The sequence below is a fragment of the Microcaecilia unicolor genome, chromosome 1 (genome assembly GCF_901765095.1).
Source record: "Microcaecilia unicolor chromosome 1, aMicUni1.1, whole genome shotgun sequence".
Taxonomy (NCBI): Eukaryota; Metazoa; Chordata; class Amphibia; order Gymnophiona; family Siphonopidae; genus Microcaecilia; species Microcaecilia unicolor.
The window spans coordinates 176,124,721-176,151,503 of NC_044031.1; the positions used below are offsets into that span (position 1 = coordinate 176,124,721).

At 42.5% G+C, this 26,783-nt stretch overlaps 1 protein-coding gene across 1 annotated transcript in view; it reads right to left on the minus strand.

Annotated features, from left to right (window-relative positions):
- TBC1D5 (TBC1 domain family member 5) overlaps positions 1-26,783 on the minus strand; it is a 1,081,936-nt gene that overhangs the window by 414,387 nt on the left and 640,766 nt on the right. Inside the window, 2 exon segments of the mRNA XM_030202651.1 lie at positions 20,010-20,095; positions 20,098-20,111. Of these exon segments, the coding sequence (XP_030058511.1) occupies positions 20,010-20,095; positions 20,098-20,111 (100 nt within the window).

Here is a 26,783-nt window from a genome sequence, read left to right on the forward strand (position 1 = left end):
TGGATGCTCTGAGATTTCAGCCTTTCTGGAGAGCATTTGAATGGTTATTTTCCAATGCTGTAGAATTGTTTGCTTTGAGTTTATATTTTGCTTAATAGTTGTACCTAATACTTGTTCAGAGATTCTGATATTAAACCCGTGATAGCTGTGTAGCATATTAGCTTTTGTACTGAGGAGTCATTTCCTCATTATGGCACCCCTCTTAGTGAGAGGATTTGTCAATCTCTGTTATGAATGGGTTGAGGGAGAGCGAGGCGGGGGGGTTGGGAGACACATATTGAGCTTAGTCAGGATTCGTTTATAAACAAAAGACTTTAGGGTGGTCCACAGGATCTTATTCCTCGTGGGGTCCTATCCCTCTTTGGTTTTGTTTTTGGATATGATATTGCATTTTTGACTCTGAATGCTAAGGTACTAAAGTCGCCCATGAAGCACCAGTTATTATTATTATTTATATATATATATATATTTTTTTTCTTTATTTCAAATTATTAACAAGAATAATCTTGTTAGAGAAATACAGCCAGGAAATTACTAAGTAAAAATTTGCATCAAGCATACAGGAAAAAAAAAAAAACCATTACGCTTTCTTAGACCACATAGTTGGGGGGGTGAAATGAATAGAGAAGTTTACATACATATAATTATTACTTTAAACAAAACAAGCTGCATTCCTCCCATTAAAGATACAGATGTTATTTCAGTTGTCTCATATCTAGAAACGACTTTAGCTGATCTGGTGAATAAAACACATATTTTGTCATACCCATTTTTACAATGTATTTACATGAATATGCTAGAAAAAAGGACCCCCCTACTTCCAACGTCCTTTTCTTCATTGCTAGAAAAAGTTTCGTTTTCTGTTGGGTTTGTTTTGTAACATCAGGATATATCCATATTTTTTCCCCTCCGAAGAGGGTGTTAATATTCTTAAAGTAAAGTCTCATAATGGCATTTTGATCTTGCTCAAATACAAAAGAAACAATGAAAGTACCGTATTTTTCGGACTATAAGACGCACTTTTTTCCCCCAAAATTTGGGAGGAAAATGGGGGGTGCGTCTTATAGTCCGAAGGTAGCGTTTTTGGACCTCCGTCCCGTACTTACAGGATTCCATGTTCCCTGGTGGTCTAGTGACGTCGGGGCAGGAAAGAGCCCCCGCTTTCCTGCCCATCGCGCTGCTCTCCGTGCTTCTCAATGCTTTCTGATGGTCTCGGCGATATTCAAAATGGCCGCCGAGATTCTCGGCGGCCATTTTGAATCTCGCCGAGACCGTCAGAAAGCATTGAGAAGCACGGAGAGCAGCGCGATGGGCAGGAAAGAGGGGGCTCTTTCCTGCCCCAACGTCACTAGACCACCAGGGAACATGGAATCCTGTAAGTACGGGACGGAGGTCCAAAACCCGGACAAGACGCACCGGAGCACCTAGGTTTTAGAGGAGGGAAAGAGGAAAATTTTTTTTTCCTATTTCCCTCCTCTAAAACCTAGGTGCGTCTTATGGTCCGGTGCGTCTTATAGTCCGAAAAATACGGTAGTTCTTTCTGTGGTGTTGTCCAAGGATTGTTCTAATAAAGCTGAAATATTATCCAAGTCAACATTTGTATTTCCTACATCTCTTATTTTCCCTTCTTTTCTCTCAGGATTTGCAATGTAGTATATTTTATTTATAGGAGGAATAGCTTCAAGTGGAATTTTTAAATTTTCGTTTAAATATCTTTTAAACAGTTCCAAAGGGGAATTTCCTGAGAGTTTAGGAAAATGTAAAAGATGTAGGTTCAACCGTCTATTATAATTTTCTCTCTGTTCAATTTTTCGACGTAAGTCAGTATTATCTTTAACAGCTGTATTTTTAAATTCTTGAAGTTCAACATCCTTTTGTACATTTATTACTTTTGTTGTTAATTCTTGCTTAACTGAATCTACCTGCTGTTTTACTTCTTCAAGTTTTTCATTTAAAGCATGCACTTCACCTGATGATTTTTGTAGTGTTGCATCTATTTTATTCAACATCAGCCAAATCGTCTCCAAATTTACCTCTGGAACTTTCTCTGAGAAACTAATCTCAGGACTCGGGGTCTTTCGTAGCGGCTCTAGTCCCTCACTCGACGCCTCTCCTGCCACACTTATGGTGGTATGCTGGGCCGTCCCTTGAGCAGCTATCGACGCCGGACACGGAGGGAGCAACAATGCTGGTAGTGAAAGGGAAACATCCTCTCCCCGTAGGGTTTCTGCTTCTCCAGTAATGGGATCCGTTCCCTTCAGTTTGAGAGCTTGTGGTGAAGAAACGTTCTAAGTTCGGCTGGGTAGGCATGGAGGTAAAGGAAGGTGAGGGCACCCTTCTCACAACTCCTTTTCGTTTAGTATGCGGCATTTTCTTTGTGGAAAAAATAATTTCCTCACCAGCTTAGCAGGAGCGCTTCTCTGACCGTCCAGCTATGCAGCAGCCATCTTGACATGCCCCCCTAAGCGGGAATTCTCCGTCGAAGCGGCCGCGTTATCCCTGCACCAGTTATTATTTAAAGAATTAGTTCTCCTGAGGGCAGATGTGGCTCTTATTCAAGAGATGCAACTGCTGCCAAACATGAGAAGCTATGTAAACATAACAGATACCTCCTTCTTTATTTTGCCTTTAATCATTGTAATAAAAATATAAAGAGCATGCTGGTGGTGTTATCTTCAACACACCCTTGGCAGATTAAGAAGCTCGCTCGGAATAAGAAGGGGCACTTTTTGCTTATGGTTGTGGCATTGGGATATGATCTTTATACATTGGTGAATGTGTATGCATCAAATGAAAGACAGGAGGGGCTTTTCAGAGAACCTTAGTGTGCTTTTATTTAGTCATGCAGAGGGTCAACTATTGCTGGGGGAAGGGGTGGGGCAAACTTTTATTTGACAGTGAATCCCAGGCTAGATAATACAGCTACGGCAGTGCATTATGCCTTGAAAGATTGGGATAAATAACATAGTTTTCCGGCCCACTGGAATTTGCTAGATCTTTGGAGGCACATGCATCCAGGATGGGATTATACTTATTATTCACCAGTATATAGATCCTACTTTCAAACAGATTTTTTGCTAGGGTATCTGGCTATTCTTTTCTGCATAACAGCCCATCAAATTGATACAAATACCTGATCAGACTATGACCCAGTGGTCCTCATTCTTAGCAAGACCAAAGGTCCCAGGGTTTACCACCTTGGCGCCTCGATGGCTATCTTGTATTGGACCCAGGTAATGTCACACAGTTAGAAAAAGAACTATTGGAATATATACAATTCAAAGACACCTGGGAGGTGAACTCGTGTAATCTACAGGAAGGCCTCAAGGCTGTTATGAGGTGAAAAATAATAGCCTTTGCTGTCAGTATTTAGATAAGGAAAAACAATTGAGTCAAGACCAAGATAGACTGGAGCAGGTGGCTAAGAGAGGTCCACTGCCAACACACTAGGCCGAATAGCTTCATTGCTTGCGATTGGAGCTCAATGAGCTCCAGCTGGTGAATATATCAGAGAGCCTACAAAAGGTGAGACAGGCCCACTTCAAATTTGATAATCATGCCTCCCATTTACTCACCTTGAAGTTATATTTTAAAAAAAACAACATACGACCTGTAGCCGTGTCCTTACTATCTTAGATGACTCTGGGAAGGGGCACCATACAACAAAGTCCATAAATTGATTTATATTTATGATATACATTTGTACCCCATATTTTCCCACCTATTTGCAGGCTCAATGTGGCTTACATGATACCGTAAAGGCGTTCACCAGACAGTAGATAACAAATACAGGTTGTATAGTGGTCAAATGAGGTAGGTGTGTGTCAGGCACCTTGAAGGTCGAAAGGGGATGAAGATTGTATATTGTCCATTACGATCATTGGTTGTGCTATGTTGCTGGGTGTTGTACTTGTTATGTTGAGATGAGAGGATGAGGCAGTGTTCAGTTTCAGTTGGAATGAATTTGCCCATGAATTCATGATGTTCAGACCATCATTGATTTCATTGGTTATTTCTGTCAAGTCATGACTGAAGGGAATATAGATTGTGATGTCATCTGCATAGATGAATGGGTTGAGGCCTCGGTTGGATAGGGACTTTGCCAGTGGGATCATCATCATGTTAAAGCGATATTATACAGATTCATAACAGCCGGATATTGTTACCACAGAGGTGGTGATACAGAGCTCTGTAGAAGGGGTGAATTTGCCCAGTCTCTCTTTGAACAGCTGGCGACTCTGTTCAGACCAGTTGAGGAGATGAAATACGATATTCGAGACTTAGCAAATGGTAAGGCACCAGGGCCATATGGATTCACTAATGAGTTTTATAACTGTTTTAGGAGGATTTTGGCACCTACATTGCTTCTGTCTTTAATGATATGGAGATATAGACTGAATTGCCACACTCGTGGTGCCCGGCCAAGATTACAGACGGGTAAAAATCCCCAATTATGTAGTTCATATCAACTGATCTCCTTGCTAGGATTATATTATAAAATTTTCACAAGAATCCTGGCAAAGTGACTACAGGGGGTGATGCCTTCTCTGGTTCATGAAAATCAAGCTAGGTTTATCACTGGATGACAAACCTTCAATAACATTCGCAGGACCCTGCAACTGAATCATAGCGCTAATGCGGATAATACCCCTTTGTTGTGAGATGATGTTTGATTGGGTGCATTGGTCCTTCAAGTTCTCGGTTCTCGATAAGATGGGATTTATCAGATGCTGTCTATCATGGGTAATCTTGATTTATATTAAGCCCCTGGCTTATCTTAACATCAATAATACATGAACAGCCACTATTTCACTGCACAGGGGCACAAGACAGGTTTGCACACTGTCTCCTCTGCTCTTTGACCTCACAACAGAACTGTTTGCGCAAATCATCATGGCACCGGGAGCTATCATCCTGGGCATATGGGTGGGGGGGGGGGGGGGGGGGAGAGGAACTTAAAATTATACTCTCTGCTGATGACATTCTGCTTGCTCTGACAGAGTCCTGCCCGATCCCTCATTCAGATCAAGGAAGAATTACAATTCTATTTATTTAGTGCCTTTATGAAGGAATTAACACAGTATCGACTGGCTCACCTTTATCCACATGTTTGTTCAACCTTTCAAAGAAATGTAGTAGATTGGTGAGGTGAGATTTCCCTTCACTAAATCCATGTTGGCTTTGTTTCATTGATCCATGCTTATGTATATGCTCTGTAATTTTGTTCTTTATAGTAGTCTCTACCATTTTGTCTGGCACTGATGTCAGGCTCACTGGTCTGTAATTTCCCAGATCACCTCTGGAACCCTTTTTAAAAAATCATCGTTACATTGGCCATCCTTCATTCTTCCGGTACCATGCTTGATTTTAAAGATAAATGATATATTACTTACAATAGTTCTCTTAAGATCATTTTTCAATTCTATCAATACTCAGGGATGTATACCATCTGGTCCTCGTGATTTGTTACTCTTCAATTTGTCAAATTGCCCCATTACATCCTCCAGGTTTACCGAGATTTGATTCAGTTTTTCTGACTCATCAGCACTGAATACCATTTCTGGCACTGACATCTATCCCACATCTTCCTCAGTGAAGACCAAAGCAAAGAATTGATTTAATCTCTCTGCTATGGCCTTGTCTTCCACGAGTGCTCCTTTTACCCCTCGGTCATCTAGCAGTCCAACCAATTCTTTTGCTGCCTTCTTGCTTTTAATATACCTAAAACAAATTTTACTATATGTTTTTGCCTTTAACACAATCTTTTTTTTCAAAGTCTCTCTTTGCTTTCCTTATCAGCACTTTACATTTGACTTGCCATTCTTTATGCTTTTCCTGTTATTTTTAGTCAGATCCTTCTTCCATATCTAAAGGATTTTCTTTTAGCTCTAATAGCTGCCTTCACCTCATTTTTTAACCATGCCGGCTGCCATTTGGTCTTCCTTCCTTCATTTCTTAAGCTTCTGGCATTCGCATGTAGGTATTTCAGACTATGTTTGTTGTTCCTATTTATACCTTGCTCAGCAGTTGACAGTGATAATGTGTAATCTTGAAAATCTGTGTGCTTTTTATTTAAAGACACTTGGGAGCTCATTTTCAAAACAGAAAAATGTCTAAGAAGTGGTATAAATCTGCATTTGGCCGTTTTTCTCACAAAAACGTCCAAATTGGTATTTTCAAAACCAATTTTTAGACGTTTACCTATGAAGTCCATCAGAAGTGCATTCAAATCACAAGGGGACAAATCAGGGGCATGTTAAGGGTGGGATCTGGACGTTCTTAACACATGGACGTTTTTCAGGCATAATGGAGCAAAACAAAACTGTCCAGGCCTAAAACTAAGATGTTTTGAGCTAGAACTGTTTTTATTACGAATAAAGCTCAAAAAGGTGCCCTAAATGACCAGATGACCTCCCCTTACTCCCCCAGTGGTGACTAACCACTTCCCACCCCCCAAAGATGTGATTAAAAACATTACTTGCCAGCCTCTAATGTTATATTCAGATCCATTAAAGCAGCATGCAGGTCCATGGACTGCTTTAGTGGTGGATGTAGTGCACTGTAGACAGGTGGACCCAGGCACATACCTCCCCCTACCTGCTACAATTGTGGAGGAAACTATGAACCCTCCAAAGCTCACCAGAAACCCACTGTACCCACATATAGGTGCCCCCTTCACTCGTAAGGGCTATGGTAGTGGTGTACAGTTGGGGGTAGTGGGCTTTGGGTAGGCTTTGGGTGGCTCAGAAGATAAGGGAGTCATGGTGAGATGTGTACCTGGTAGCATTTTATGAAGCCCACTGCAGTGCCCCCTATGATGCCCAATTGATTTCCTGGGATGTCTGGGGAACCAGTCTATTAAAAATGCTGGCTCCTCTTACATCCCAATGGCTTGATTTTGTGCATTTTGCACTTGGACATGTTTTTTTTTTTTTTTTTAAATGGACCAAAAAACAAAACGTCCAAATCACAAAACCTTCCTCAAAACAGTATTTAAAAAAATAAAAGATAAGATGTTTTTCTTTTTTAAAAATGATCTTCTTTCCTACTCAGATTTTGAACTTTTTTTTGCAAAATATCCAAAGTCGGACTTAGACATCATATTGAAAATGCCCCTCCTGGTCTATTATGCTCGCTATTGCAACCTCGCTATCGGAATGCCATATCTTCCCTGTTTGGTGATATCTTTGAAAGATACCTTATTCTGAACCATGCGCTTTTGAACGACCGTTGGCCTTCTCCCAGTTTTTAGTTTAAAAGCTGCTCTATCTCCTTTTTAAATGCCAGAAGCCCAGTCCCACCCTGGTTAAGGTGGAGCCCATCCTTTCGGAATAGGCTCCCCCCTTCCCCAGAATGTTGCCAGTTCCTAACAAATCTAAAACCCTCTTACCTGCACCATTGTCTCACCCATGAACTGAGACTCCGGAGCTCTGCGTGTGGAACGGGGAGCATTTCTGAAAATGCTACCCTCGAGGATATGGATTTCAGCTTTCTACTTAGAGGCTTAAATTTGGCTTCCAGAACCTCCTTCCCACATTTTCCTATGTCACTAGTACTCAAATTTACCAAGACAGATGGCTCATCCCCAGCACTATCTAAAATACTATCCAGGTGACACGTGAGGTCCGCAACCTTCATACCAGGCAGGCAAGTCACCAGGCAATCCTCACGTCCACCAGCCACCCAGCTATCTATATGCCTAATAATTGAATCACCAACTACAATAGACATCTTAACCCATCCCTCTTAGGCAGAAGCTCCTGGAGACACACCCTCGGTACGAGTTATATCACATCCCCTGGTGGACTGGTCCTGGTTACAAGATTATTTCCAACTCATCAGGGCGATGCTTTCCATTTAGGAGGCCTCCCTCCTCCAAGGCAGCAAAGGAACTGCTAGACTGGAGGTGGAACTAGAGAGCTGCACGGAAACGGGAGTCACCGGAATCCCACGGAACCAGCGGGATTACCGCAGGGACAGAAGCATTTCTGCGGGGTTTCTGCTGGGTTCCCACGGGGACGGAAGCAGTTCTGCAAGATTCCCGCGGGGACAGAAGCAGTTCCTGCGGGGTTCCCACGGGGATGGAAGCAGTTCTGCGGGGTTCCCATGGAAGTGTATGATGCACCTGCACCAGCCTCTCACCTACCGAGTACCAAGTTCTTTGAGTGCCGTCTCCTCCTCCTCCTTGCTTTAGCACACAAATGTGGAAAGTCTTCCATTAAGGAGGTGGTAGAGACGCAAATGATGATGGAATTCAAAAAGGTGTGGGATGAACACAGTGGATCTCTAATTAGAAAATGGAAGTTATAAAAAACCTAACCTTAAATGGTTGCATGTGTGTGGATGTGTCAAGTGACGCTTAGATGGCGACTGGCTGTGACTAATTGGGCCGATACCGGGCAGACATGTATAGTCTGTGTCTAATATATGACAGTCTGGTTTAGGATGGGCTGGAAAGGGCTTAGACAGCAACTTCAGTGGCTGGAACATAAGGACAGTGCTGCACAGATTATTATGGTCTGTGTCCCACAAATGAGAAGACGAATAGACTGGAGTGGGCTTCAACGACAACTCCAGCAGTTGGAACATAGGGATAGGGCCAGATAGACTTCTATGGTCTATGTTCCAGAAACACGAAAGAAAGACCATAATCAAGTATATAATATCACACTTGTTGATTTAATCATGAATTGATAATGAGTGTGACTCTTGGGCAGACTGGATGGACCATTCAGGTCCTTATTTGCTGTCACTTACTATGCTACAATTAATCCTCTTTGCTCCCAGGCTGATGCGCAGACCTTAGCTCTGATACAGGCATAAGCACTGGATGTCACCTGACCTACTGGCGCGTGCATGTGGTGACCTCTCAGCACACAGTGCCAATGAATCAGAGACAAATCTTACATGTGCACACCAGAGTGTTCCAAGTTTCAACTTCCATTACTTCCTTGCCTACAGTGCTGTGGCTCAAATCCAGAGAGAGACTGAGGGAGCTGACTGGAATTTTCTTTTATGTACCATTAAATTCTTACGGGGATGGGTGGGGATCGGTTAAATTTTTGCGGGGATGGGTAAGATTCCAGTAGGGACGGGTAAGATTCCAGCAGGGAAGGTGGGGGTGGGTAAGATTTCTGTCCCCAAGCAACTCTCTAGGTGGGACTTCTGTACAACATCATTGTAGGCCTCCTCTATGTAACTCTCTGTCTTCCTCAGCTCCTCCAGGTTTGCTAATCTAGCCTCAAGAGAACGGACTCACTCTCTGAAAGGTATGAGCTCATTGCATCGAGCACACACATATAACCTTTCACCAACTGGGAAAAAAATCATACATGTGACAAAGTGCAAAAGACTGGATAGCATCCCTCTCGCTGCTGGACTGCTGTCTCTGCACCTTAGTATTACAGAGTTGTTTAATTAAAACTTCTTAAGGTACTAGGGATGTTAGCTGAATATAAAGAGCCTTAAGATTATATGATATAATGTGTAATTTATTTAGTGTTTGCTTCCCAGAAACTAATTAAATGTAATTAAAACTAATGAAAATGTAATTAAAACTCTAATGAAAACACTCCTCTTGTTATCCTAATTAGAATAATGACTATAAATGAGGAGTTGTGCTAGGGATGGGTGGGAGCAAAGACTGAACTAGGTCCTGCTGTGACTGCTAGAGGCTATCTGTTAATGCTGTGGTACAAAGTTCAAGTTATAAAACTAGGGGGGAAAGGGTATAGAGACTAGTTGATAGTTTGCTTTTTTTGTTGTTTATTTTTAAATTCTGCCTATCAATAACCTACAATTCCTCCTTTAAATATCAACCTTTAAGTTACCAAAGAACAGAGCAAAATAATGTTCTCTTAATAATGTTCTCTTACCAGAGAAATGTCCTCTTCTCTCAGAACTTCTCAGAAAGAAAGTTAAGTAGGACCTTTCCTCTCTATATAGTTTTGATTCTAAGGGGACTGCTTCAAACAAACCCTTTGAAGCTCACTCAGTAATCAGATTTCCCTGAGTAACCTTTGCAAATATTCTACTTCCTCACAAATTAATTAACAACTGATTCAGGTCAGTAGTAGTGCTACCTTTCCAGAAGCCAAAGAACAGAAAATAACTGTCTTTTAGGACAGAATGTGAGCCTTGCTACTATCCCTTTTAAAGTTTTTTGGCTATTAAGTTTCTACCTCCAGAAAAAGTTTCAGTTTAAAACTATGGGAAAAGTAGAAACAGTTTCAGTTTAAAACTATGGGAAAAGTTTCTACCTCTCGAAAAAGTTTAAAACTATGGGAAAAGGGTTGTACACTATCCAGCTTATTTTCGAAAGAGAAAAACGCCTATAGTGCGACCTAAATCAGGAGATAGACATTTGTCTCACAAAGGCGCCCAAATCGGTATAATCAAAAGCTGATTCTGGGCGTTTCCAACTGCACTCCGTCGCGGAAACGAATAAAGTTGACGGGGGCGTGTCGGAGGCGGAACTGGGGCGTGGTTATCAGCCGAGGAGAGATGGGCGTCTTTAGCTGGTAATCGAAAAAAAAAAAAAAAGGCGTTTTTACTGCGATTTTGGGCCACTTTTTTTGGACCGTTTTTTTTCACGAACAAGTCCCAAAAAAGTGCTCCAACTGCTCAGATGACCACTGAACGGAATCGGGGATGACCTCCCCCAGTGGTCACTAACCCCCTCCCACCAAAAAACCCCCACTTTAAAAACTTTTTTTCCAGCCTGTATGCCAGCCTCAAATGCCGTACCCACCTCCATGACAGCAGAATGTGTTCGATCCTGTCACAGCCTTTCCCTGGGTCAGATGTGGCTCTCGGGTGCAGTACAGGGTCACATCAGCATTGCATTGTGGTGGGTGTAGGGTATTGGGCTCCGTGATTTCATTTGCTTGTGTTACAGTCTCACGATGTTGGTAGTTGGTAGGCTCTTCTCCCATGGTGCTTTTCCCCCTGCCTACTGGGTCAGAGTGTGCCCTGTTGTGTTTCCTGTTGTAGTCCATGCGGTAGTGGCCATTTTTGTAAGCCAGTTTTAGTTCCCTTTCCTGTGTTAGCCACGTTAGACAACTTAGTTCTTACCTTGAATGTGGCTGAAAGAGGGCATTGTACAGCATTCTGCCAGCTCTGACCTACTGCTAATCTCAGTACCAGGGAGACTCGTTGCCAGTGGGGCACAACCTCTGATCTGCAGTTAACTGTGAGTAAACGTGCTTATTCCAATAAAGGACGTTTTCAGAGAAATTAGTCTTAAGGTGTCAACTGGTGTGCCAATGTTATATAGCAGCAACAAGTCCTAGAGGCCTACGTGTATGCAGGTCCCTGGAGCACTTTTAGTGGGTACCGCAGTGCACTTCAGCCAGGTGGACCCAGGCCCATCCCCCCCACCTGTAACACTTGTGCTGGTAAATGGGAGGCCTCCAAAACCCACTGTACCCACATGTAGGTGCCCCCTTCACCCCTAAGAGCTATGGTAGTGTTGTACATTTGTGGGTAGTGGGTTTTGGGGGAGGGGGGTTGGGAGCTCAGCACCCGTGGTAAGGGAGTTATGCGTGTGGGAGCTTTTTCTGAAGTCCACCGCACTGATCTAGGGTGCCTAGTTGGTGTCCTGGCATATCAGGGGGGCCAGTGTACTACCAATCCTGGCCCCTCCACGACCAAATGGCTCGGATTAGGACGTTTTGAGCTGGGCGTTTTTAGTTTCCATTATCGCTAAAAAAAACAAACGCCCAGCTCAAAAACGTCCATTTTTTCAAAAATTCGGTTCGGCCCACCCCTTCACGGACCCGTTCTCGGAGATAAACGCCCATGGAGATAGGCGTTTCCGTTCAGTTATGCCCCTCTATGGAAACTAGATAATAATGCTTGCTTTTTTCTGTTCCTTTTTTTATTTCCCTAAGACTAAAGTAGGTCCTGCTGTGCCTGTTAGAGGCCATCTGTTAATGCTGTGGTACAAAGTTCAAGTTTTAAAACTAGGGGGAAAAGGGTATAGAGACTAGTTGATAAAGTTTGCTTTTTCTTTTCTTTTTTTTATTCTGCCTATCAATAACCTACAATTCCTCCTTTAAACCCATAGAAAGAATAAGTCAAACATAAGCAATAGACAATTACAGCAGTAAAATATTCAAACAACAATAAGAAGCATAGAATGATACATTACAATATGTCAGCACAATACACAACAAAACATTTTAACAGACAACTTAGGGTATAAGCAAAGAAGGAACATATAAGAGTAATAGGAGTAAGAAAATAAAGTAATAATTTAAAGAAAGTTGTAAATGAGGTCAGAAAGGTGCTTGAATATTATCTTAGCTACAGTGAATAAACATGTCCTGCTATAGTATGTGCAGCCGGAAGTCCAGATTTCAGAGATTTTGGGCGTGTGACTAACGCCGTCACTGGTGAGCACCTTACACAGTCAATTTCCATTCAGATGGGCTACCCAGTATATTTGCTATAGGGGTATTAATATTACACCTAAGCTAGAGGGATTATTTGGAGCTAATTTCCCCTCTAAAGTGTAGGAATTATTTACTGACCTTGATAAATGGGAGGCCCTTAATGTTTCATGGCTTGGTAGAGTACAGACCACCAAGATGATGATTTTGACAAAACTTTTATAATTATTTATGGTATTCCCCCTGCCCATCCCTCTACAGTTCCTTGTAAAATTGAAGCAAAAGATCTTTCAATATATTTGGAAAAAGACTACCAAGGGTAAATGCCACAATGTTATATCAGCCAAAGGTTAGAGGGGGCACAGAGGTCCCATATTTCACTTTGTAATTCCAAGCGGCCTAGCTTTGGGTGACAGGAAACCATGGGTCTAGTTGGAGCAGATCTGCTTATCTCTTAAACCATTCTGGTTAATTCTCTGGCTCCCAAAGCCAGATCTACTGGCTGTAATTAAGATGGCCCCTATGGGAGTGGGTTCTTTGCACCACACCTGAAGTACTATTTGGGATAGGTTTCTCCAAGAGTGTGGATATTTTTGACAGATGGCTCATTCGTGCTGCCTGGGTTTCTCTGGGTGGGGGAGGGGTCTGGACCCTGGTATATGGGGTGTGGGAATGCCAGGGTCTTGGTACACTGACATAGATTTAGGAGGACGGGGAATTGTTACCCTTTTCAGACCTGCAGGAGAAGTATGAGATACCTCTCCATCACCAGCTTCATTATTGAAGGGTATGGGGGTCATATACATCAGAAAGCATGAGGGGAGCATGGAACCAAACAAGCTTAGCTGTAATTAGGTGGCAACATCAGTAATTGGGAAGCAAAGCCATTGCTGGGCAGACTTCTATGGTCTGTGCCCTGATCATGGCTGGAGAGATTCAGCTTCAATAACTGGAGAATAAAGACAATGCAAAGCAGACTTCTGTGGTCTGTGCCCTGAGAATGGCAAGAACAAATCAAGATCAAGTATACGTATTAGTACTACATCATACCTTATACTATGAGTTTATCTTGGGCACACTGAATGCTGTTATCTAATATGTTAATATGTTATTCCACCATGATATCGCCTCTTACAACAGCCTTTGCAGCCTCCCAAAAAACTAGAGGCTTGTGAATATAGTCAGCATTATTGTCCCTCTTCACAAAAGTGGTGATAGGGAAGTAGCTGGAAACTACAGGCCGGTAAGCCTCACTTCAGTTATTGGAAAAGTAATGGAAGCGATGCTGAAGGAAAGGATAGTGAATTTCCTGGAAGCCAATAAGTTGCAAGATCCCAGACAACATGGTTTTACCAAAGGGAAATCGTGCCAAACAAATCTCATTGAGTTTTTTGATTGGGTGACAGGAGAATTGAATCAGGGACGAGCTATGGACGTAATCTACTTAGATTTCAGCAAAGCTTTTGACACGGTTCCCCACAGGAGGCTTTTAAATAAACTGGATGGGCTGAAGATAGGACCTAAAGTGGTGAACTGGATTAGGAACTGGTTGACGGACAGACGCCAGAGGGTGGTGGTGAATGGAGTTAGCTCGGAGGAGGGAAAGGTGAGTAGTGGAGTGCCTCAAGGATCGGTGCTGGGGCCGATTCTGTTCAATATATTGTGAGTGACCTTGCCGAAGGGTTAGAAGGTAAAGTTTGCCTATTTGCGGATGATACTAAGATCTGCAACAGAGTGGACACCCCGGAGGGAGTGGAAAACATGAAAAAGGATCTGAAGAAGGTAGAACAATGGTCTAAGGTCTGGCAATTAAAATTCAATGCCAAGAAATGCAAAGTGATGCACTTAGGGAATAGAAATCTACGGGAGACATATGTGTTAGGTGGCGAGAGTCTGATAGGTACGGACGGGGAGAAGGATCTTGGGGTGATAGTATCTGAGGATTTGAAGGCGACGAAACAGTGTGACAAGGCGGTGGCTGTATCTAGAAGGTTGTTGGGCTGTATAGAGAGAGGTGTGACCAGCAGAAGAAAGGGAGTGTTGATGCCCCTGTTTAAGTCGTTGGTGAGGCCCCATCTGGAGTATTGTGTTCAGTTTTGGAGGCCGTATCTTGCTAAGGATGTAAAAAGAATCGAAACGGTGCAAAGAAAAGCTACGAGAATGGTATGGGATTTGCGTAACAAGACGTATGAGGAGAGACTTGCTGACCTGAACATGTATACCCTGGAGGAAAGGAGAAACAGGGGTGATATGATACAGACGTTCAAATATTTGAAAGGTATTAATCCGCAAACGAACCTTTTCCGGAGATACGAAGGCGGTAGAACGAGAGGACATGAAATGAGATTGAAGGGGGGCAGATTCAAGAAAAATGTCAGGAAGTATTTCTTCACGGAGAGAGTGGTGGATGCTTGGAATGCCCTCCGCGGGAGGGTGGTGGAGATGAAAACGGTAACGGAATTCAAACATGCGTGGGATAAACATAAAGGAATCCTGTTCAGAAGGAATGGATCCTCAGGAGCTTAACCGAGATTGGATAGCAGAGCCGGCAGTGGGAGTCGGGGCTGGAGGTTTGGAGGCGGGGATAGTGCGGGGCAGACTTATACGGTCTGTACCAGAGCCGGTGGTTGGGAGGCTGGGCTGGTGGTTGGGAGGCGGGGAAAGTGCTGGGCAGACTTATACGGTCTGTGCCCTGAAGAGCATAGGTACAAATCAAAGTAGGGTATACACAAAAAGTAGCACACGAGTTGTCTTGTTGGGCAGACTGGATGGACCGTGCAGGTCTTTTTCTGCCGTCATCTACTATGTTACTATGTATGTTACTATCAAGCTCATTTTCAAAGCACTTAGCCTCCCAAAGTTCCATAGAAACCTATGGAACTTAGCCTCCCAAAGTGCTTTGAAAATATGCCTCTATGTTACTATTAATTACAGCTGTATCGAATATTTGTATTCGAATTGATTTGGCCCCAAATACATTCTTTGTATTTGGCTGAATAGTGATTTAAATTCAAATACGAATAATCCGGGGATCTACTGTGCTAAATACTGCTGAAATCAGTGGCGTTTCTAGGGTGGCTGACACCCGGGGTGGATCGCCGATGCGCCCCCCCTCCCCAGGTGCAGCGCGACACCCCCCCCCCCCAGCAAAAGAACACCCCCCCCAGGTGCATTTTTACCTGCTTGGGGGGGGGGGGGGGGGTGCGCGCGCCTGTCGGCTTCGCTCGTTCCATGCTCCCTCTGCCCCCACCTTGGTACGCCACTGGCTGAAATAAACACTTGATCTCTGATTTCACAGTTCTTCTTTAATTATTTATGCTAAAACTCAATTCCCGTTATTCGTATTCGGCAGAATAGCAAAATATGCTATTTGGTACAACTCTACGAATAGTTAAGCTCTGAAACTCGTTGACGCAGGATGTGGTATCAGTGGTTAGAGTATTTGGGTTTTAAAAACGGTTTGGACAAGTTCCTGGAGGAAACGTCCATAGTCTGCTGTTGAGACAGACATGAGGAAGCCATTACTTTATTTGTTACATTTGTATCCCACATTTTCCCACCTATTTGCAGGCTCAATGTGGCTTACAAAGTACCGTAAAGGCATTCGCCAAGTCCGGTAGAGAAACAAATACAAGGTGATATTGCGGTCGAATAAAGGTATATGTGTTTCAGGTACAGTGGGGGATCGAGGAAAGGTTATATAGTGTCCATTACGAGCTTTGGTTTTGCTGTGTTGCAGAGTGTAGGTATTTATGTTGGGTCGGTGGGGTCTGCCTTTTTGAATAGGTTGGTTTTTAGTGATTTCCAGAAGTTTAGGTGGTCGTAGGTTGTTTTCACAGCTTTTGGCAATGCATTCCATAGTTGTGTGCTTATATAGGAGAAGCTGGATGCGTAGGTTGCTTTGTATTTAAGTCCTTTGCAGTTTGGGTAGTGCCTTTGGATTGATAGCATGGAATGTTGCTACTATTTGGGTTTCTGTCAGGTACTTGTGACCTGGATTGGCCACTGTTGGAAACAGGATACTGGTCTAGATGGAACATTAGTCTGATTCAGTATGGCTATTCTTAAATAGTGTAATCCTAGCACACTCAGAGTTATAGATTCATACATACCCAATCACCTGTCTTTCATACACCCACACACCCTAACTGTATCACTCAGAGCATTCATAACACTCATATATTACACAAAACCATGCCCTGGCACACAAAAGAAGCAGAGCTGTTGTAGGGTAACTGCTATCAAATACAGTAATATAATATTATAGGCAAACAACAGCATACAGACTACAGTATCAAATACCATCTCTACAGCAGGAGGAGAGTGAAAAGAAGATGTCTGACAATTCTTGCAAACATTTGGAGAGCACCCAATGTAAAGTTCCATAAAAGAAGCAAACTGTAAACCAACAATACAGCTCTTAGTAGGTGAGAAGAAAACAGACACTCCAGCTCCCATTCAAGTGTAAAAAATCTCATGCCAATCAAATAGGCTTGCTACAGAAATACGTAAGAGCAGTTGATCTCTCCATATCAAAACTGCACCATCAAGATCCATGAACTCTCTGTTCTGTTTGCTGCATCTGCCATCCATGCTTGCACCTGGCTCAGAAACCAGTTCCAGAGTATCAAAGAAAATTACTTTACCTCCATACACAACTCGAAGCCTGGCAGGATATTGTAGTGTAAACTGAATTTGCTTGTCCACTAAAAGTTTACAAATTGGCCTATAGTCTTTTCAATTTGTCACTATTGATGCTGAATAATCCTGAAAAAGCAATACACGGTGGTTATCAAACGTAAGATTTTTTTCTCTACTGAAACTGCCGTAAGATATACTCCTTGTGTGCAAAGCCAAGGATTCAGACTATGACCACCCGCGGCCTTGTAGCCCCTTGACTGTACTTTTCCAAGCCTGTGTGCATACTGTATTCTGATGGGTCCCAGATGCATACTTCACAAAAGCTCAATAGAAAACCACTTCCCCAGGAACCCCATCAACTCCTCATCCTTCATGGATTCTGGTAAGCCCACAATCCTAACAATGTTCCGGCAGGATCTATTCTCTAGATCATCCAGTGTTTGTTCATAAGTGGCTACCCCCCCCACCCCTGCAGGAGTGACAGCTTGGTCTGAAGGTCCCTCGTGGCTTTTTCCAATTCACATACATGAGTCTCAAGCTCTTCCACTCGCCTATAAAAATCCGCTAAAGACTGAGTGAGCACCACAAGTTGCTCCTTAATAGGACTAAGTTTGTCATCCAGGGCACTCAGGATTATTTCTTTGACAAAGTAGTGACTCGCTCACCTCACCAGAGGGCCCATCCAACGCCATCTTAAATCTACCTGTGCTATAGACTGCACTTTGTCTTTATCCTTTTTTCCTGTTTTGTGGCCATTTCAGGAGCCGCTTTAGATAATTATCTGTCTATAAAGTAGTCAAAACTAGAATCAGCTGTTAAGACCAAGGAAAAATCACAGATGATAGCCTTAGAGTTTTATATCGCTGAGATTAGCTGGGAGCCAAGGGAAGACATAGTAACATAGTAAACAACAGCACATAAAGACCTTTATGGTCCATCCAGTCTTCCCAACAAGATAAACTCATTATACATGGTATGCGATACTTTATTTGTACACCGGAGTTTGATTTGTCCTTGCCATTTTCAGGGCACAGACCATAGAAGTTTGCCTAGCACTGTTCTTGTACTAAAATATTTGAAGTTAACATCGACGCCCCTTAAAATTTACACTCCAGCCCATCCATATCTATTCAGTTACTGGTTTTGCTTCCCAATTACTGATGTTGCCACCCAATCTCCACTAAGATTCCGTGGATCTATTCCTTCTAAACAGGATTCCTTTGTGTCTATCCCACGCATGTTTGAATTCTGTTACCGTTTTCATATCCACCACCTCCCGCGGGAGGGCATTCCATGTATCCACCACCCTCTCTGTGAAAAAATACTTCCTGACATTACTCCTGAGCCTGCTCCCCTTCAACCTCAATTCTGTCTTCTAGTTCTACCGCCTTCCCGTCTCTGGAAAAGGTTTGTTTATGGATTAATACCTTTCAAATATTTGAATGTCTGTATCATGGTCACCCTTGTTTCTCCTTTCCTCTAAGGTTATACATGTTCAGGTTGGCAAGTCTCTTCTCAGTGTACTGCATCACTCTGTTTCTCTGAAGTTTAAAGAGGACATCGTATTATCAGCTACTTGGGTGCCTTTTCAAGTTTGGAATTAACAATTTATGCACAAGAACGGTATTCTAGTAGAATATCCTTTTGGAATAATCCAGATTTAAAATCCCCTTGTCTTCCTCATATTAAAACCACCCATGATCACTTTGGAGTTGTCATGGACAGTTGTAGTGAGACCTGATTATTCAATCATTGCTTGTTCTACTGAGTTGAAAGCTCTTCTCTGGAGGTGAAAGTGAAAATGCAGAGCAATGAGGCTACTTTAAAAGAACAAATGGGGAAAGATAAGAGTCATAAAGTGATGGATGAGGTTAAAGCAGTTAATACTGTGTCCATTAAGTCATTCCAATTACTATTTTGCTGTCATCCATCCTAAAAGTTCTAAAGTACTCAGAAGAGAAACAAGAAGAACAAAGCCAATGTCTTCAGAACTTTTTTTTTTAGGTACCAGAAAAAAGTAACTGGAAAATGATAACACGAATAAAGGTCTGTATAAGAAGAGACAGAAGAATAGCAGACTAGGAAAAATCTAGAGAGAACAAAGAAAGAACAAGAATGGAAATTAAGTATAATAATGGAGAAGACAATGAAGAAGAGAAACATGGGAGAGAAAGAAAAGCAGAGAAGGAAAACAGAACTAAAGAACAGTGATGTGTCATTTTTGAAGGCAATCAATTGGCTTGCTTGGAAGCAGAGCAACAACTTGAAATACATCATACACTATCTGCATATAATTAATTTATATTAGCTCATGCCTTTTTCATTGGTAGCTCAAGGTGAGTTACATTTACATACAGTATGTTTTGTCCCAGATAGCTTATCATCAAAGGGCTAGATTTACTAATGCATTAACATGCATTACTGAAAGTTAATGCACTTATTTTTTATACAGGCCCCATTAAAAAATGGAGCACACATTAAAGTATTTAAAAAGGCTGGTAAGTCATCCTAAGTTTGTACCCGAGGCAACAGAGAGTAAAGTGACCTGCGCAGGGTCACAAGCAACATCAGCAAAATGTAAACCCTGACTTCCCTGGTTCTTAGAACCGCTGCTCTTACCCCTATCCTACTCTTTCACTTCAATCCACTAATTAAATGATCTGCTATTTCTAAAGAAATATTAGTTTATTTTTAGGTTGGTAACAAAATAAAAATCATCATTTTATTTTTAAAGAAAAAGTTACAGGAAGATTTAGAAAACTTCTAATCGGACAATTCAAAGGAATGTGTTATAATGAGAAAAAAAGCATACATATTTCAGAACTCTTCTCAAGCAGATGACAAGCAGTCCTTTGATTGCTCTAGCATTTTGATAATACTTGAATACAATGCACCTATATTAATGCTCAATCATTTCACAAGCTGTATAGAAATGGTTTAAATCAATCAATGCCACCTGTATGATATTTTTGTTACCTGTTTATAAAGCAATTGCTCATTTTCTCTAGCATAACAGAAAAGAACATCTGTAAGAATTTTTCTCACATTCTCTTGCTGGAATACTGCATTTCGGGAAACCTGAAAGAGAAAAACACTATTATAATTATCATAGTTTAACAGAAAAAGACTACCTAAGACATTTTTTAATTCCAGTAGGGATGTAATTAGAACATTTTGGTACTCCTCGATAATGCTAGGCTATCTAACTTGCTTATCTGTAACTTCAGTTCATCATTATTAGGGGTTCTGTATATGTGTACCACAGAACAAATCTTTAGAAGCCTCAAGTATTGTAGATTTACTCTCTGCAAGAGAATGATGTTCATGGAACTTTATCAGGGTATATTAAACCAACACTACCACCTGTTCTCTTCCAAGAATCAACTTTTCTGCTGACTGACCATTTTTCCTCTCTTCCTATTTTTATTTTTTTAAGCTAATATAATTGTTTTTTCTTATATACCTTGAACACTTTATTTCAAAATTACCTCCTCTGATATGATCACTGCATTTGTCCTTTATAGATATAAGTGTAAACGTTGAAAGATAAAAACCAAACACTCCAATTTAGGGCTGCTTCTCAAGCTGCACTAGCGGTTCCCACATGGCAATGCCAACAGAGCCCATTTAATGGGCTTTGCCGGCTTTGCTGCACCGGGTACTGCTAGCACGGCTTGATAAAAAAGGACCTTAGTTAGATGCAGGAAGTAACGGTGGCCATTTCAAAGATACTTCCAAACCTTCAATCACTTGTTTTACATTGAGAATTAATGTACTACAACCATTCAAAATATTAAGGTTTTGTCAGTTAACTAAACAATTATAAAGTGTTTATTTTCTTAATATTGGTCTCCTCTTACTAATTAAAATATACAAATGCAGAACTGACTTTAGATTGTAAGCTCCTTTGAGCAGGGCTGCCCTCTTTATTAAATTGTACAGCGCTGCGTAACCCTAGTAGCGCTATAGAAATGTCAAGTAGTAGTAGTAGTAACAGTTCCTTGAAAGGGCCAAATAAACACATAAAACATACATGTATTTATTTATTTTCATGAGCAACAGTTCCATGGCCCAGCATACATGTCTATAACAGAAGATGGCTGAAAATCTACAATACAGTTGGCCTTGAGATAATGGGGATACTTTTATAATTTATAACTGCCCACATTAGAAGTATGCAAACATTTTTGAATAGGAGGACTTTGCCTAATATCCAAAGCAAAATTGTGTTAGGTCGTTTTGCTTTGAAAATGATCTAAAATCACCATGCACATTCATTTATATCTGATGTGTGCGCAGAATTTTCTGTGAAACATTACACACAAATTTGAATTTTCATAAGATGCATGCAAATGCAAAACTCTTCCTCTTGCCCACAGAAATAATTTTGAAACTTTACCTATTCAAAAAACTTTATGAAGGACATAGGCGCCCGGTATAAGAGGCTTGGGGAGGCTAAGCCTCCCCAGCCCAACCGCTGCCCCCACCCCGCGAGCTGCAGACTTCCCCGTCTGCCCTCAGCAGCCATTTCCTGCCTTCTTCCAGCCCCAGATCCCCCGACCCCCGCCGGCATTGAAAGCAGCAGCAGGCTCCAGCGTTCCCTCGTCAGAATAGGGCGGAGCCATGCGAGGGAACACTGGAGCCTGCTGCTGCTTGCAATGCCGGTGCCACCCGCTCAAGGAAAATTACACTATTTTAAAGTAATGCAAGGGCAGGATGGGAACGAGGGCTTTTGGGCAGACGTCAGATGATTGACGACGGCGACGGGGGGAGCGGGGGTCGGGGGATCGGTGGGGAGGGAGCTGGAAGAAGGCAGGAAATGGCTGGAAGAAGGGAGATGGGCTGCTGAATGGAGGGGAGGGCAGGGGGAGAGGAAGGTTGCTGGGACATGGGAGGATGGGGGGGAGGGCAGGGGAGAGGAGGGTTGCTTGACATGAGTGGATGGAAGGGAGAGGAGGGTTGCTGGTGCTGGACATGGGTGAATGGAGGGGAGGGGAGAGGAGGGTTGATGGACATGGGTGGATGGAGGGGAGAGGAGGTTTGCTGGACATGGTGGATGGAGGGGAGGGCAGGGGGAGAAGAGGGTTGCTGGACATTGGAGGATGGAGGGGAGTGCAGGGGAGAGGAGAGTTGCTGGACATGGGTGGATGGAGGGGAGAGGAGGGTTGCTGGACATGGGAGGATGGAGGGGTGGGAAGAGTGAGGAAGGAGATGAGACGAGGGAAAAGGAAGAGAGAAAAAACTGCACATGGAGGAAGAAAATAGGCAGAAGCTGAGGACCAGAAATGAAGAAGAAAGGAGGAAAGGAAAGAAATAATGGAAAGGAAGCCCTGGAAATGGAGTTAAGAGGACAGATAGCAGCAGAATCGGATACTGGGCCAGCATGATCAGAAAAACAGTCACCAGACAACAAAGGTAGAAAAGATAATTTTATTTTCATTATAGTGTTTGGAATATGTCCACTTTGAGAATCAGGTGCTCAACATTAAATGTTTATATTTATTTACTTATGTATGGCATTTTATCCCACATTAAACATGAATTAGAATGTTTTGTGGCTCTACATGAGAATTGTGATATTATGATCCTTGTTTCATATTGTTGACGGTCTGCATTTTCCGCATGGGTGGTATATTGGTGTATTAGGTTCTGCCTTGTGTAATATGTATGGTACAGTAAGGTTCTGAGTGTGTTTTTGCACAAAGCTGTGCATAGTGTTTTGTAGTTACGATTGTGGTTAGTATATGCTTTGAGCAACCACTTTATTCTTTGACATATGATACATATCTAATATCTAAATTTAATAAAAAGTATTGTGACTTTTTATTTATTTATTTTTTCTGTGTGTTATCAAACAATTATGGATTTAAGCTCCACCCCTGGCCCCACCCCTAACCCCGCCCCCTTTAGCCTCCCCAAACAGTTGGGCCACCGACCGCCTATGCTGGTCCCTACATATAGAACTTCATTCAAGACATATTTCTTCAACAAAGCCTACAATGAAAACCTAGAACCTTACTAATCCACCTCTGAAAACCCAACCTCTAATATACCTAATAAATTCTTTCCTTCTTCTCTCTACTTCTTCCCTTAATTAATCTCTGCACAACAATAATTGTACCTGACATCCAGGAACAACTGTGTTTAACAAAATTATGTAAGCCACTTTGAGCCTGCAAATAGGTGGGAAAAATGTGGGATACAAATGCAATAAATAAATAAAATAAATACAATTCCTCAGTATATCACAGCTGTCCCTCTGCCAAGCCCATCAAAACTTCCCTGTGGTTACATCACCTCATCCTATTCATTCAGATTACCAATACACCATTCTTATGAAATCCTTTTCATGTAAAGAAATGCCTGTACTTAACTTAATGATCAGTAAACCATTCTCTTTTGTTTTCTTGGGGCTTTCTGCAGACTCTAATTCCTGCTGTCCTAAACTGCAGCTCCTAGGCTCTTTTCTTCCTCATTCAACAAGAACGTCTTGTTTCGCTGTTCACTCAGCTGCTTCAGGAAGGAAACATTTTTTCTGACATCTGGGTTAATATACATCTGGTTGGGATTCCTGTGGTGGTAGGCAATAATACATTTGACTGGCTTACTGGAGACATGGCTTTATCAGGTGGTTCTGATGAACACTTCCTTGGGCCCAGTAAGAATTCAGCGAGCACACTGGGTGGGAACCAAATGTGATGATTCCAACTGCTCTTGTGTTATCATTGCCCACGTTTCTGCTCATAAGACTGAAATTTGGCAGTACTATAAGTCACAACAATCTTGACATTACAATGGTAAAGAGGTGTAGTTGTTTCAGGATTACACTACCAATCTTACAGCTACTACTACTACTTATCACTTCTATAGCACTACAAGGCATACGCAGCGCTGTACACCATACACAAAAGACACTCCCTGCTCAAAGAGTTTACAATCTACGTTTTCACTGGTGTGTAGTGAACTCTTTACCAAGCAGGATTATTTTATTCTACGATACTCAGCTATGCTGTAAGTTTCCAGAGAGGTAAATGGCTGGAATGCAAAACATCTGAGCAGGCTCTAATATTGCTACAGCAGATATCATTCACTTTGGAAATGACTCCCTGAGGTAATCACTATTGGAGTTTGGGTTGAGTGACTATTAAGCTAGTTTGAAGATGATGCTATAATAGTCTTTATGGATGTTGATATATATATTTATATGGATTAAGCCATTGTATGGGATTGATCGATAGATATTGCTTCTCGGACACTACAACTAATGAAAAAGAACTAGCATGGAATGTTGCTACTAACTGGGTTTCTGCCAGGTACTTGTGACCTGGATTGCCCACTGTTGTAAGTAGGATACTGGGCTAGATGGACCACTGGTCTCACCCAGTATGGCAATTCTTAGTTCTTAACAGAGGTTAAGAAACAATTAAGTTTTGGAAAGCAGGTTGTATTGCTTCAATTCAATACTTCAGCTGCATTTGATTCAGTTGACCATTCTTTACTAATGAACATGCTAAGTTAGATTGGGTTTATTGGTCTTGTTTTTAATTGGTTTAAAGATTTTTTGGTTAATCAAAATTGTGTATGGAAAAATGGTGAATGTTCTCACACTTGGAGTCCAAGAAGTGGAGTCCTTCAGAACTCCTCTTTAACTCCATATTTATTTACCCTGTCCTCACTTGGATTCCAGGGCTCTGTCCTTTCCTGGTTCTCTTCCTACCTCTCCCTCCGCACCTTTAGTGTTCACTCTGGTGGATCCTCTTCTACTTCTATCCCTCTGCCTGTCGGCGTACCCCAGGGTTCTGTTCTTGGTCCCCTCCTCTTTTCTATCTACACTTCTTCCCTTGGTTCATTAATCTCATCCCATGGCTTTTCCTACCATCTCTATGCTGATGACTCCCAAATCTACCTTTCTACACCTTGCATCCAAACCAAAGTTTCAGCGTGCTTGTCTGACATTGCTGCCTGGATGTCTCAACGCCACCTGAAATTAAATATGACCAAAACCGAGCTTCTCATTTTCCCCCCAAAACCCACCTCCCCGCTCCCCCCGTTTTCTATTTCTGTTGATGGCTCTCTCATTCTCCTGTCTCCTCAGCTCGAAACCTGGGGTCATCTTTGACTCTTCTCTCTCCTTCTCTGCTCATATCCAGCAGACCGCCAAAACCTGTCGTTTCTTTCTTTACAACATCCGTAAATCCGCCCCTTTCTTTCCGAGCACTCTACCAACACCCTCATCCACACCCTTGTCACCTCTCGTTTAGACTACTGCAATCTGCTTCTTGCTGGCCTCCCACTTAGTCACCTCTCCCCTCTCCAGTCGGTTCAAAACTCTGCTGCTCGTCTCATCTTCCGCCAGGGTCGCTTTACTCATACTACCCCTCTCCTCAAGACCCTTCACTGGCTCCCTATCCGTTTTCCGCATCCTGTTCAAACTTCTTCTACTAACCTATAATGTATTCACTCTGCTGCTCCCCAGTATCTCTCCACACTCGTCCTTCCCTACACCCCTTCCCGTGCACTCCGCTCCATGGATAAATCCTTCTTATCTGTTCCCTTCTCCACTACTGCCAACTCCAGACTTCGCGCCTTTTGTCTCGCTGCACCCTACGCCTGGAATAAACTTCCTGAGCCCCTACGTCTTGCCCCATCCTTGGCCACCTTTAAATCTAGACTGAAAGCCCACCTCTTTAACATTGCTTTTGACTCGTAACCACTCGCCTCCACCTACCCTCCTCTCTTCCTTCCCGTTCAGATTAATTGATTTGATTTGCTTACTTTATTTATTTTTTGTCTATTAGATTGTAAGCTCTTTGAGCAGGGACTGTCTTTCTTCTATGTTTGTGCAGCGCTGCGTATGCCTTGTAGCGCTATAGAAATGCTAAATAGTAGTAGTAGTAGTAGTTCTATGTTTTTATGAGTAGTCTAGGTTTTATTGGTTTGAGTGATAATGCATAAATATTGGTGTTGACGGGTGAGGGCTGGGTACTTGGGTCATACTTAATTACCATCTTTGTACTGTTGAAGAAACTGTGGTGGTAGGATACTGGGTAGAGGGGAATTGTATGTTAACTATTGGAATGTAGCAGATATTTCCTCACCCATTAGACAATCAAAAATTGTGAGGAATATTAGTCGACATCAGGCAGACATTGCCTGTCTCCAAGAAACCCATTTAGCAGATGTTGAACATCAAAAGTTATGAGAATGGGCGGGTGAGGTAATATGTGCCTCATCACATGAGGGAGAGTGGGAATTTTCTTAATAAATGATCATCATACACAGTAATTCAGGTGATAAAAGATCTTTGCAGTTGTGATTTGTTTCTCCACTTAAAAATTTTAGACGAGGAGCTCATACAGATGAATATTTATTTATTACATTTGCATTCCACGCTTTCCTACTCATCGCAGGCTCAATGCGGCTTACCGAAGAGGACGACGTCAAATCCAGACGTCTCCTCGGGGTCGGGCCCGAGGATGGTCGGGGCGGGTCCGAGGATGGTCGGTCTCGGGGGGCCTGCACAGTAGGAACCCTCGAGGAAGGTGGAGACCCACTCGATGGCTCACTGCTACCAGCATGGGATCTCTGGACAGCCATCACCTGCACTCCAGACGTCGATGCTCCCTCCGATGCCGACATCGATACCGGTGATGACCTCGGTACCGCTGGCTCTGACGATGTCGAAAGACCGGTCGAGGCTCCGAACAGAACGTTCCACTGAGCCAATCTCGCCACATGTGTCCTCTTTTT